The sequence below is a fragment of the Acinonyx jubatus genome, chromosome X (assembly GCF_027475565.1).
Source record: "Acinonyx jubatus isolate Ajub_Pintada_27869175 chromosome X, VMU_Ajub_asm_v1.0, whole genome shotgun sequence".
Classification (NCBI taxonomy): domain Eukaryota; kingdom Metazoa; phylum Chordata; class Mammalia; order Carnivora; family Felidae; genus Acinonyx; species Acinonyx jubatus.
Genome location: NC_069389.1, coordinates 55,723,202 through 55,737,413, shown reverse-complemented (window position 1 = coordinate 55,737,413; position 14,212 = coordinate 55,723,202). Strand labels below are relative to the sequence as shown.

Here is a 14,212-nt window from a genome sequence, read left to right as displayed (position 1 = left end):
TTTCTAGCAATAGCTAGAAACTGGACAACCTAAATGTGATTCAAAACAGGAAGAGTTAAATAAACATGGTAGACTTTGAACACTGTAGAATTCTATATAGCAGTTCTAAAAATGAGGCAGATTTATATAGTGATACAAAGAGATTTCAAAGATATCTTATTAAGAGACAAAAGGAAGTTGAAAAATAATATATGCAGTATGATAGCATTTGTCTTTAAAAACAACAGGGAAACACCAATTAAAAAACCAGGCAGGTGAAAGTAGTTATTCCTAGATTAGGATTGGGAGGTAGATCAAGGCGGGCTTTTCTCTTCATCTGCGTTGCTTGTGTTTTTATACTAGGAATTTATCCATACATTACTTGTGTAATTCAAACAAAATTAACTTAGCAATACTAAAACCTGTAAAGGCATATAACAAATATATTACTACATGTATATGCACACTTATGTACAGAAAAATATCTGGTGACAATACACACCAAACTTAATAGCCACAGTTTTAAATAAGAGCCTGCTTGAAAACTTAAAAGGAAGATCTGGGGAATGAAGTGTCCACAGGGGGCTTTAAAAAGCTAGGATATATTTCTGGAGATCTAGAAAGCTATGTGCATGCTCAGGAAAGACCTAAAAGTGGCAGGAAATACCTAAAAAGCCCTTATATTGTACCCCTGGCTGACTTTGAGGCCCAGTTCAAGAAGTGACTAAGATAGAGTTGTAACAAGTCTGAGTGTTAGGGACAAGCCCCAACACCTAATACAGAGCCCTAGGCAAATGCTGGAAAAGTTATAGTTCAAGGCATTTAAGGAAATCTGAGACCAATCATTGACTAACCACTAACCTTCTGTGACTGTATACTACTGGGAATTACAGAATTAGTCCAAGAAAGTCACTAAATATACTAAAGCAACAAGTTAGGTTTACTCTAGGAAAACAAGATTGGTTTAACATCCAAAAATCATTTAATGCAATAAACCATATCAACAGAATAATGAACAAAATAATATGATCATGCCAATAGATGATGAAAAATCATTTGACAAACTCATGATAAAAACACTCAACAAACTAGATATAGACAGAAATTCCTCATCCAGGTAGGGGCATCTATGAAAAACCCACAGCTGGGGTGCCTGGGTGGCTCAGTCAGTTAAGCGTCCGACTTCAGCTCAGGTTATGATCTTGTGGCTCATGGGTTCAAGCCCTACTCCAGGCTCTGTGCTGACAGCTCAGAGCATGGAGCCTGTTTCCGATTCTGTGTCTCCCTCTCTCTCTCTGCCTCTCCCCTGCTTGCGCATGTGCTCGCTCTCTCTCTCTCTCTCAAAAATAAATAAACATTAAAAAAATTATAAAGAGAAAAGAAAAACCCACAGCTAACGTTATACTTAGTAGTAAAAGACTGAGTGCTTTTCCCCTAAAATCAGGAACAAGACAACAATATCCATTCTCACCACTTCTATCCAACATTGTCCTAGAGGTTCTAGCCAGGACAATGAGGCAAGAAAAGGAAATAAAGGCATCCAGACCAGCAAGGAAGAAGTAAAATTATCTCTGTTCACAGATGACATGAACTTGTATATAGAAATCCTAAAGAATCCATTAAAGACCTATTAGAACTAACAAATTCAGCAAGGTTGCAGATACAAGATCACTATACAAAGCTCAATAAACAATTTGAAAATGAAATTCCATTTACAACAGCATTGAAAAGAACAAAATATTTAGGAATAAGTTTAACAAGTGTAAAACTTATACTCTGAAAGTTAAAAAAAGTATTGAAGTATATTTAAGAAGATCTAAATGAATGGAAAGCCATTTGAGGTTTGTGAATTGAAAGACTTAATATTAAGATGGCAATACTTCCTAAATTGATCTACAGATTCAACACAATCCCTATGAAATCCCAGCTGCCTTCTTTTCAGAAAATGACAAGCTGATCCTAACATTCATATGGAAATGCAAGGGACCCAGAATAGCCAAAACAATCTTTAAAAAGAACAAAGTTGAAGCACTCACACTTCCTGATTTCAAAACTTACTACAAAGTTACAGTAATCAAGATAGTACAGTACTGGCATAAGGATAGACATACAGATCAATGGAATAGAATTGAGATGCCAGTTGTTCTTGACAATGATGCCAAGACAGTTCCATGGGAAAGAATAGTCTTTTCAACAAATGATGCAGGGATACTTGAATATCTACATGCAAAAAGACTGAAGTTTGGACTGCCACTTCACACCATATACAAAAATTAACTCAAAATGGATCAAAGACTTAAATACAGCATCTAAAACCATAAAACTCCTAGAAAAAAACAAGCATAAATCTTTGTGACCTTGGATTAGGCATTTTTTTAAAGATATGACACCAGGGGCGCCTGGGTGGCGCAGTCGGTTAAGCGTCCGACTTCAGCCAGGTCACGATCTCGCAGTCCGTGAGTTCGAGCCCGCGCCAGGCTCTGGGCTGATGGCTCGGAGCCTGGAGCCTGTTTCCGATTCTGTGTCTCCCTCTCTCTCTGCCCCTCCCCCGTTCATGCTCTGTCTCTCTCTGTCCCAAAAATAAAAACGTTGAAAAAAAATTAAAAAAAAAAAAAAGATATGACACCAAACACACAACAAGAGAAAAAGTAGATGAATGGATGTCATCAAGTTTTTTTAAACTGTGTGCTTCAAAGGATACCATCAGTAAGTGAAAACATAACCCAGAGAATGGGAGAAAACATTTGCAAAGTATGTATCTGATAAGGGGTTAGTATCCAGAGCATTCATAAACTGATAAGGGCTTAGTATAAAGAACACACATAACTCAACCATAAAGAGATAAATAACCCAATTAAAAAATGGGCTAAGAATCTGAAAGAACATTGTTCTAAAAAGATATATAAATTGCTGATAAGCACATGAAACAATGCTCAACATCATTAGCCATTGAGGAAATGCAAACCAAAACCACAATGAGTTATCACTTCACATGCACTAGGATGGCTACAATTAAAGAAATAATAGGGGCTCCTGGGTGGCTTAGTCGTTTAAGCATCCAACTTCAGCTGAGGTCATGATCTCACAGTTGGTGAGCTCAAGCCCCATGTCTGGTGAGCCCCGCTTCTCTCTCTCTCCCTCTCTCTTCCCCTCCTGGGATTCTGTCTCTCTCCCTCTCTGTTCCTTGATCACTTGCATCCTCTCTCTCTCAAAAATAAAAAATTAAAAAGAATGGGGGGAGAAGTATAAATAAAATAAAAAACCAAAAAATAATAAAAGTAAGAATATGAAAGAATTAGAATCCTATTTTTAGAACTAGAATTAGATTTCTAAAAATAACAATCCTAAGAAAGTTAAAGTGGTATAGTTCCTGTGAAAAACAGTCTGGCAGTTCTTCAAAAAGTTAAACACAGAGTTATCACATGATCCAGCAATTCCACTCTTAGGTATAGACCCAAGAGAAATGAAAACATACACCCACTTGAGAACTTGTACATCAATGCTCATCGCAGCATTATTCATAAAAAACAAAAGTGGAAACAACCCAAATGTCCATCAGTGGATAAATATATATATGAATATGTATTAATAATTAATAATAGTATTAATATACTCATGTAATAGAATATTGTTCGGCAATAAAAAGCAATGAAGTAGTGATACATGTTACACAACATGGATGAGCCTTGAAAACATTGTTAAGTGAAAGAAGCCAGTCACAAAGACCATATATTATATGATCATATGAAATGTCCTGAATAGGCAAATCTGTAGAGACAGAAAAAAGATTAATCATAGACAGGCAGGGTGGGAGTGGGGGGAGGTTGGGAAAAAATAGGAAATGACTGCTAATGCGTGTGGGTTTTCTTGCTAATGCGTGTGGGTTTTCTTTTTGGGGTGATGAAAATGTTCTAAAACTTACTGTGGTGATGGGTACACAACTTTGTGAATATATAAAAATTACTGAATTGTACAGTTTAAAGAGGTGAATTTTATGGTATATTAATTACATTTTAATTAAAAAAAATAAATTTAAAAAGTTACCATACGACCCAGCTGTTACACACTTTGGTATATACCTAAACGGAAATTAAAACATTTGTCTACACTGGGGCGCCTGGGTAGTTTGGTCAGTTGGATGTCTGACTCTTGATTTTGGCTTGGGTCATGATCCCAGGGTCATGGGATCAAGTCCCATGTTGGGCTCCATGCTGGCATGGAACCTGCTTGGGATTCTCCCTTTCTCTCCCCCTCTCCCACTCTCCCCCACTCGTGCTCTCTCACTCTCTCTCTAAAAAATTTTAAAAAACAAAAACAAAAAAAACCAAAAAAACCCATTTGTCTACACAAAAACTTATACACAGATGCTCAGAGAGCAATATTCAAAATAGCCAAATTGGATGCAACTGATACAAACAAAATGTTGTATATCCATACACCAGAATATGATTCTGCAATAAAAGTGAATGAAGTATGGATGATCCTTAAAAATCTTATGTTAAGTGAAGCAAGCCACTCCCAAAAGACCACATACTCTATGACTATATTTATACGAAATACAGGTTATGGTTGCCTAGGGCTAGAGAAGGGGGTGGGAATGGGGAGTGACTGCTAATTGGTATGGAGTCTCTTTTTGAGGTTGATAATAATGTTCTAAAATTAGATTGTGGTGATGGTTGTACAACTCTGTGAATATACTAAAATCCACCGAAATGTACAGTTTACATGAGTGATTTTTATGGTACGTGAATTAGATCTCAATAAAGCTGTTAAAAAAACTCAGAACTGTAAACCTAAAAAAAGACAGAGGCAGAAGAACCTTTAAAAATAGTATTAAGAAGGCTAAATCTCACAGTGCAAACACAGAACAAAAAGGGCACTTTCAAATACATTCAGAACAAAAAGCTGAATGAGGAAGAAATAGGTCTCTGCCCTGTGCCAGCAGTATAATAATGATGTATGACAGAGGTAAAATTCCTCAATTACTATTTTTGCTTCTGCATTCTCAGTTCCCCAGAGGGAACTGAAGCCCAATATGAGTAAAGGGGTAGTAAGTGAGAACTGAACTACTTTAACAGGAGTTCAAATATCTTGGGCCAGAGGAATTATTACCAAGAAAAATGAGAGTAATTTCAAATAAGAATGCTGAAGCTATGTCAATGATCTTTGAGGAAGCACAGAGAAAGACATTCCAGAAGACTGGACAGATGCAATTTCAATTTTCAAAAAAAAAAAAAAGAGGTATAAGTTAATTCTATAAATTACAGACCAGTAAGTTTGATGTAAGTCTTCTAGATTATTATGGGACAGAATATTACAGGGATGGCTTGCAAGAACCTAGGAACGGAAGAATAAACGCTAGAAGCCAGCTTGAATTCACGAAGTCAATTTAGGCTAATCCTTATTTCTTTTTTTTTTTGAAAATTTTTTAGAGAGCACGTGTGAGTGTGGGGAGAGAGACAGAGGAAAAGAGAGAATCCCAAGCTAAGTGTAGAGTCCAACAAAGGGCTCAATATCACAACCCTGAGATCATGACCTGAGCCGAAACCAAGAGTCAGATGCTCAACTGACTGAGCCATCTGGGCGCCCCTATTTCTTTTTTGTACTGTTACTGAACTGGTAGCTATGAGAAATATGTCAGACATAGTATACCTGAACTGTGGCAAGGCATTTGGCAAAATCTTTTATGAGATCCTTAGGTACAACATTGAGAAATAGGAGCTGGTTGTTAATTTTTGTTAACTAGATTAATTTTTGTTACCTAGAATAATCATTTGAAAGATCATTCCCAAAGCATGCAGATTACCAGGCCACTATCATGCTAGACAAATGTGTCTAATAGCATACACCACGGGGTTCTTTCAGCCTTAGGAGCTTCATTGTGTATATCCAACAACTTAAATGAACATCTGGAAACCATGCTGATGAGGTTTATAAGTGACAGTGTCTGATAAGGACAGTGAATGCTTCAGATGACAGAATCAGGATACTGATTTTAATCATAAGTAGCTGGGGGGTAAAACAGAACAAAAACTAAAACTTGCCTGGACCAGATGAAATCAAACCCAGGGCCAGATCCAAATCTCATCCCTACATTAGAAAATGAGTGTAAGGGAAAGAAACAATGTTTCACTATTTCTGAAATCAGCCTCAAACTTGAATTGCAGCTACCTTTAGAATACGACCTGAAATACTTCAGTCAAGGCAGCAACAACACAGTAAGAGTACTGCAAATTTTCATCTACAACTGTGGCCTTAATTTCTCTCACCCTCTTTTAGACGGTCCCCTTCAGCCTTGGTTTTCTTCTGTCTTTCTGATCCGGCAAGGTCTACAAGATGCAACTTGGAGCGAAAACTGCTATTCCTGTGATGACAAGAAGACACCAATGAGAACAGTACGTGAGCTTGAAGGCAGCTGAGTGTCAAAGCTGACCTGCTGGCTCTCATGTTCTTCCAAGTCAGCTCAAATGGCTCCACTGGTTACCAGTACTCAGAGTACTGATCTCCGAGGAATTGTCAATCAGCCAAAGAAGCAACTTAATACTCAACTTCAGTTGAACTAAGTTAAAAATGTTGACTCTTGAAGCTGTAACTGTAACTTACTTGTCGCTTTTCTTTCTTTGTTCAATGGAGATTGTAAAGATGGCATGAGATCGGGATGACTGGGAGTTCATAGCTGTGGAGGCCACAGTCCTACAGTTGTTACCCTGTTCCAAACAGGAAACGGTATCCAGAGCAACTAAAACAGTCTTCTCGGTGAGTCCCACAATCTAATTCAGAGAAAGAAAAAAATTTCCTTAAGATTCAACTTTATTTACTTATTTTAGATTCTACTTTAAATACTTCATCAGAGATATAGGGATTGGTAGTTTAAAAAAATAATGCTTTCATGTTCCAATAGAACCTCAATAAATAGAACAGTTGTGGTAATGAGGACTGTTTGACTAGCAACTCTGTGATCACTGCAAACCAAGGTCTCTAATCTCCCCTAGGGACTTCCAAAACAAGGGTACCAGACAATACTGGAGCTAGAAGAGATCTCTAGATTTTAGGATAAAGCAATGAATAGGTGCCTTCTGGAGAACCCCCAAGTGAAGGTAAGCTTTGGCCCCAAGAAGGGCAACACAAATAGTTATGGTATTTCTCTTTACTACTTTCTCCATGTGACCCTATGATCCTTCGTATACCACTGACCTGTTTTATACTTCATTTTCACTAGGGGAAATAGCAGGAAAACAGAGTCCTAGGCTTGGTACATATCCACCCAAGAGAATTTGTACAAGTTAAAATCTCTTGGAGTCTCTGAAGATTGCCCTAGATGATTATAATGTCCCTTCTAGCCCAAATATGCTATTATTTTATTACTCCATGGCTCCCAAATCTACATCTGTGGTCCTAATTTCTAGTCTTTCATTTCAAATTGCCTGCCTCTTACACTTTGAAAACAGTGAATTATAAAACAAACTCATCTTCCTTCCACCAACACTGATTCTCTCCACTACTTCTCCACTTCTATCAGTATCTCTGTTCTCAAAACCTCAGATTCACCTTCAATTCTTTGCCTTCCATTTCTCCCTGTCTCATCTATCACCAGCTCCTAGTCATTTTTCTTTTGCATCCATCGCTTCCTTTTCCTTTCCACATCTACTTGCCTAGTCCAGGCGAATCTTACTTCATGCGTGAAGAATAAGGCAAAGTTTCTCCAACTGGCCTTCCTCATCTGTCTTCCTAGTCTGTCTCCTTTTCAGTCTACTTCTGTTCAGTCTCCGTAAAAGCCTGCTTCCTAAAATGTCACCAAATTACTAAGTTCTGTGCTAAATAATGAGGATCCAAGGAGATTTCTTTGAAGTGTATGTATTTATTTTGAGAGAGAGAGAGAAAGAGAGAACACATGCGCATACATGAGTGGTATAGGGGCAGAGAGAGAGGGAGAGAGAGAATCCCAAGCAGGCTCCGCACTGACAGCAAACCACAAGATCATGACCTGAGCCGAAATCAAGAGTCTGCTGCCCTACCGAGCCACCCAGGTGCTCCCAAGGAGATTTTTAAGACACTCTTAAACTTCAGGAGCTAACATAGCTGGAGAGATACACACATAAGACAAAATCTTGGCCATAGCAATCTCATTTATAAACTGTTCACAGGGATGGAACACATGATGCTTTAGCCTGGCTTCATAATCTGGTCCTAACACATCTATTAATTCTCAACTCAAATTCTCTAATCCAGACAGACCGGTGTAGTCTTATTATCCCCAAGAGTATATTTCCTGTTTTCCTGCTTAAGCTACTCCTTGCTACAAGAATACCCTTACTTCTTTTCTCTACTTATATTCCATCCATCCCATTTGAAGAGTGTTTACAAACTTGTTCTTACCCACTCTAATTTAAGTCAGATACTCACACTTCTTTGAGAATTTTACCTCAAATAATGCTTGGGATTTAATTCCTGCCTTGGCATGCATATAAAAGATCTTGGAAATGGGCCAAAACCTGGCTCAGTACCAATATTCTTTCTGGCAATAGCACACATTTTGCCCAGGTTTTGTATCCCCACTATCCAAATTGTCTCCCTATATTCCAAATTTTTCAGGCTTTCAAATAAGTCTGACCTTTCAAGCCTTGCTTTAATACCTGGCTAATGACCAGAAAAAAAAAATCATAAGCACAGCTGCTCCTCATGTACCTGTATCCTAAACCTTCAACTTTCCATGCAGGGAAGAGAGGAAGGAAAAGGAGATGGGTAAGATACTATTTTACCAATTTTTCCTAAGTTATATAGACTCATCTACTTCCAGCCTTGGATTCTCCACCCCTGAATACTCAAGCTGGAGCTAGATCCAAGCTGTGCATGTTTTTGATTCTAGCTTCTGGATTTGGTCCACTCCCGTATACTAAACTCCCAACCTTGCCTTGAATTTTCTGTTCAGCTCCTCATCCCACATCTAAACCATATGACAGAAGCCTCTCATGTAAGTGATCTCTTCTTCCTTTGGTACTTATGGATTTTAAATTTTTTATATTATTCACCCTTTTTCCTTTTTAAATATCATCCCACTGCCTAGCACAATGTCTGTTACAGTGCTGTCCCAACAAATTTTCTGTGACCATGGTTATGTTATCTGTGTTGTCCTACAGTAGCCACCAGCCACATATAGCTAGTGGGCACTTGATATGTGGCTGGTGTGATGAAGGGACTCAATTTTAAATTTCATTATATTTTAGTTCATTTAAGTTTAAATAGCCATTTGTGGCTAGTGGTTACTGTACTAAATAAATAGCCTGGTCTTAGAACTCTGTAAATAATAAATATTTAATTGATTGATATTAACATTCCTTCAAGAGGTAACAGGAAGATAACCCTCAGTTTGTTCTCTGTATTTAAGAGTATCTTATGGTTTGCCTCCCTCCCTGTTTTTATCTTATTTTATTAGGGGAGTGGGATGGGGGGATTGGGCTAAATGAGTGACAGGTATTAAGGAGGGCACTGGGTGCTATATGTAAATGATGAATCACAAAATTCTATTCCTGAAACCAGTACTGCACAATATATTAAAGAATTTAAATAAAAATGAGAAATAGGTAACAGGAAGATGATAAAACTTCCTTCCCCACAACAGCTCCCATTTAGGAATTCTAGATTAACAAAGGGAATTAAGATCACACAAAACCCGAAAGACTGAGATGTCAGTAGTCATTTAAAACCACAGTGGCGGGGCGCCTGGGTGGCGCAGTTGGTTAAAGCGTCCAACTTCAGCCAGGTCACGATCTCGCGCAGCCAGGTCACGATCTCGCGGTCCGTGAGTTCAAGCCCTGAGTCAGGCTCTGGGCTGATGGCTCAGAGCCTGGAGCCTGTTTCCGATTCTGTGTCTCCCTCTCTCTCTGCCCCTCCCCCGTTCATACTCTGTCTCTCTCTGTCCCAAAAATAAATAAACGTTGAAAGAAAAAAACCACAGTGGCAAATAAAAGAGATGTAAATGTTAGTGGTGGCCAACATTTTTCAGTAACATTAAATGAGAGACAAACACACCTTTATGCCTTCCTTAGGATCTTCCCGTATATTTATTTGAGAGGCTTTCTCACGAGATGGGCATAGAAGATCCAAGATTTCTTCGTTGTAAATCTGGTATTGTTAAAAATAAAGTGGCAAACACAAGATGTTAATAGTGGTAATCTTGGGTGACTTTGAAAATTCTTTGCGACTTCCTGTATTAAAAATATTTTACAACATTTTATTCTTATAATAAAGAAAAGAACTTTAATTCTACATGTAACCATTTGATACTTACAAGAATGAATTCACATATTAGTTGTAACAAAATTGAGACTGCTCTTAAGACAGTTTCTTGGGAATACTGGACACACTGAAAAGTTACATGGGTGCCCAAATCCAGTTCTTTGATGGTGGCATGACAGTATCACCTTCCTGATTGTTAAAATGTAAGTAAAGGGTCCTTATTGGAGGGAGGAAATGAAAAGCAAACAGGAGAAGTGGCAACCAATATTTCAACAACCAGAACTCTAAGAACTTAGAACAGTGTTTAGCGGATAGTAAGCACCATATTTGTTTGCTATTATGGCTGTTGCTACTATTTAACATACGAAGTTCTTAAGTAATTTTTACATTTGATTACCTTGACCACAACTGGGTTAATCAAGATATCCAAAAAGGCTAATCTTAATGATGTTTAACTCCCCATCTTCCAACTCCACACCTCCTACACATATTAAGATTCAACTCCAGGATGAAGTATTCACATACAATATATAATTGCATGCTTAAATTATGTAAGTTTAATTATTGCTTATTAAAGATATCACTACTAAGGAACTAACCAACTACTTTCCCAGAAGCCACAAATTTCTTAAACATAGGTTTGATGTCATAGGTTAGATATAACTGGCCCATCTACTTGTATAGTGATATTCACTAGAATGAAAACCCCACAAGGGTAGGGATTTTAATGTTTTGTTCATTGATATATCCTAAGTAGCTAGAACAGGTCCTGTAACGCAGTAGGTATTTAATAACTATCTGTTTCAATAAACACATTCTATTATCACACACACAGCTCAATACTTCACCCACCTTTTATAACATTCTTCCTGAAACTAGAAGCATTATCACTTAGGCTTCAAAATAATAAAGGGAAATCAGATATTCTTCTGCATACTGTACAGGGAATCAGCAGTGGAAGCCAAATTGGAATTAAAGAATTCCTATTATCTTTTTATACGGCAATGCCAACTCCTCTAACAATCAGATTAAACAGACTCTTCTGACAAGAAAAGAACTGGGTGGGAGCCAGATCCAACTGAGCCAGTAAATTTTCTCTATCAATTTATTAAAATGTAATTTACTAAAAATGCAATTTACTAATTTGAGTCATGCCGGGAAAAACATGATTTGGATTTTTTTTTCCACCCAAGTTACATTTGAATTCTATATAATTAAAGATAAATCATTTACCTCCAAGTATGATACTTTCAGAGTAAATTCGATGTCACTCTTTTTATCAATTTCTTTGAAGAGCAATTGTATTACCCTAGGAATAACCCCAACTGTTGGTTCATTCTCTTGCTCTGCAGTGTATGCACCTCCCATTGAATAGGTTTTTCCAGAGCCAGTTTGCCCATAGGCCAGGACGGTTGCATTGTATCCTGGCAAAACAGAAGTCACATACATAGTGGTGTTTAAATATTTTCAACCAATCAATATCCTCAACTTCTTTCAGCAATTATTTGCAACAAAATTGAGACTGCTCTCTTAAGACAAGGGTCTCTTAGGACTAGCAGACATACAGAAAACTTAGATGGGTGCCATGATTTTGCATTAGTCCAAATAAGCAAAGAAAAAAAATACCAACTCCAGAATATGTGCCCCTCTTTGTGGCCCTTAAAAGCTATGAAGTAAAACATTTATTTAGTTAGTTATTTAAATGTTATTTTTGAGAGAGAGAGTGAGAGCAAGCGAGCAGGGGAGGGGCAGAGAAAGAGGGGGACAGAATCTGAAGCAGGCTCCAGGCTCTTAGCTGTCAGCACAGAGCCTGATGTGGGGCTTGAACTCATGAACCATGAGATCATGACCTGAACCGAAGTTGGACGCTTAACCAACTGAGCCACCCAAGTACCCCAAAGAAGTAAAACATTTAAAGATATGAATGAGGTAATAAAGGTGGCCCAGTCACTGTCAAAAAGCCATTCAGAGCTTTATAATTCTACTTCTAGCAATTCTAAATTATGGGAATTAAATGAAAGTCTTAGAAGTTGCATAAATAGAAGGAATTCCAACATATATGTTTTTGATTACCAGTCTTCATCTGAAAAGGCAACAACGTAGATTTTTTATAACCAATGAAAGCATCCACTCCCTATTTAAACTCTCAGTCCATCTGGACCATATTATCAGGCTTCTTATAGACATGTCATCATTTAAGTATGATTTAATGTGATATATGTTCTTGGCCTTTTTTTTTCTTTTTAAAAGAACTTGTATGTCTAAATGAAGACCTTGATATTCTGAAAGATCATAAGATGTTAAATCAAGATTTCCACTGTAATAAATAGCTAGTGTCAATTGGCACAACTACAGGGCAAAAACATAACATTCCATAATCATCTACAATACCACAGATATGTGTATATAGTAGTAACTGGGAAAACCAAGTTTCAGTACTTTTTCCAAAATATTCAGGGCTCTCTGGTATTGGGAATTCAGAGTAGAAGAGGATGTCACTGAGCTGAGTGAAAAAATATTGGCTTTGCCTTTGCAACTGAGAGCAATGTTAATCAAACATATACATATTAGAATCGCTACCCACTTTATATTGCCTCTAAAGACTATAATTTGATTCTTATAGTTTCCCAAGTTAAGATAAAAGTAGAACTATAGGGCTCTTACTAAACCGTGAAGGTACATTCTGAGGAAGATGACCAGATGATGAAGGGCCTGGGAACCATATTGTTTCTGGAATAACTAAAGGAAAGGAGGGATGGTTAATTAGAAGACTTAGATAGAATCATATAATTGTCTTCCAAATGTGTAAATAGGAAAAAGTTTAACTTTATAGTGAAGAAGCCTCGCAGACAACACTGTAATCAAATGATCAAAATGAACATCAGCAGTAATGAAATAAGTCATCATGTGCTGCTTGATAAGATTCAAAGGAAAGAATACAGCACCACTTCTGTGATATTCCTACTGAAGATATGCAACCTGAATCTAATCATAACATCAGACACACCAAAACTGATAAACAGTTTACAAAATTACTGGCTTGTGATCTTCAAAAAAGACTGGAAAAACTTTAAAATGAAACAGACTATACGGAGGCAGTACAACTATATACAATAAGTGCTTTTAAATGAGATCCTTTTACTCTAGAGGACATTATTGGGACAATTGGTGAAACTTGAAAGAAGTCTGAGGGCTAGATGGTAGTAATACAGCAATGCTTATTTCATGATTTTGATCTTTATATTGTAGTTATGCAGGAGGAAGCCCTTGATTGTAGCCAATATACATACACATTCAGGGTGCATCAGGTCAACAATTCATCTCAAATGATAGAAGAAAAAAAGTTCTTTATGCTGTTTTTGCAACATTTCTATAAGTTTGAGATTATTGCTTTAATGTTTTTAAAAAAATTTTTAAGTTTATTAATTTATTTTGAGAGAGACAGAGAGAGAGAGAGAGAGAGAGCGCGCGCAGGGGAGGGGCAGAGAGGGAGGGAGACAGAGAATCCCAAGCAGGCTCTGCACTAACAGTGCAGAGCCCAACTCAGGTCTTGAACTCACAAGCCACAAGGTCATGACCTGAGCTGAAATCAAAAGTCCAATGCTTAGCCAACTAAGCCACTCAGGTGCCCCTGATTTAATATTGGAAAAAATGTAAAACAGTGTTCAATGTGTCCTGAGCCATAACATCATTTAAAAAAGTGGGGGAAAAAAACATGTGAACAGCTGTTGCCTGTAAGAAGGCTTCTATTTACCTAGAGGGATGAACTAACATCACTGGAAATTATAGGGAAGCAAATTTCATCTCAATATAATCTAACCCAATTAGAGTTGTCCAAAATCCAACCAATAGGACCCCCTATTGCAAGTTAGTGAGTTCCCTATCCCTATTTAAAAGAATTGTAAATAGATGGTGTAAGTTCACTTAGAGATATTGCTGGAAAGTATTTTTCTTTGGATACAAAGTAAGACTAGGTGATATTCAAACATGCCTTTCA

The 14,212-nt window shown here is 37.4% G+C and overlaps 1 protein-coding gene across 4 annotated transcripts in view; it reads right to left on the bottom strand.

Moving 5' to 3' along the window:
* The window catches only part of KIF4A (kinesin family member 4A), a 119,676-nt gene that overhangs the window by 103,327 nt on the left and 2,137 nt on the right, over positions 1–14,212 (bottom strand). For all 4 annotated transcript variants that reach the window (XM_027053685.2, XM_053202425.1, XM_053202426.1 and 1 more), the window contains 4 exons: positions 11,449–11,639; positions 10,009–10,101; positions 6,583–6,749; positions 6,249–6,343 (listed from right to left, as the gene is read on the bottom strand). In XM_027053685.2, coding sequence (XP_026909486.1) covers positions 6,249–6,343; positions 6,583–6,749; positions 10,009–10,101; positions 11,449–11,639 — 546 coding nt within the window. The remainder of the gene's footprint in view (positions 1–6,248; positions 6,344–6,582; positions 6,750–10,008; positions 10,102–11,448; positions 11,640–14,212) is intronic.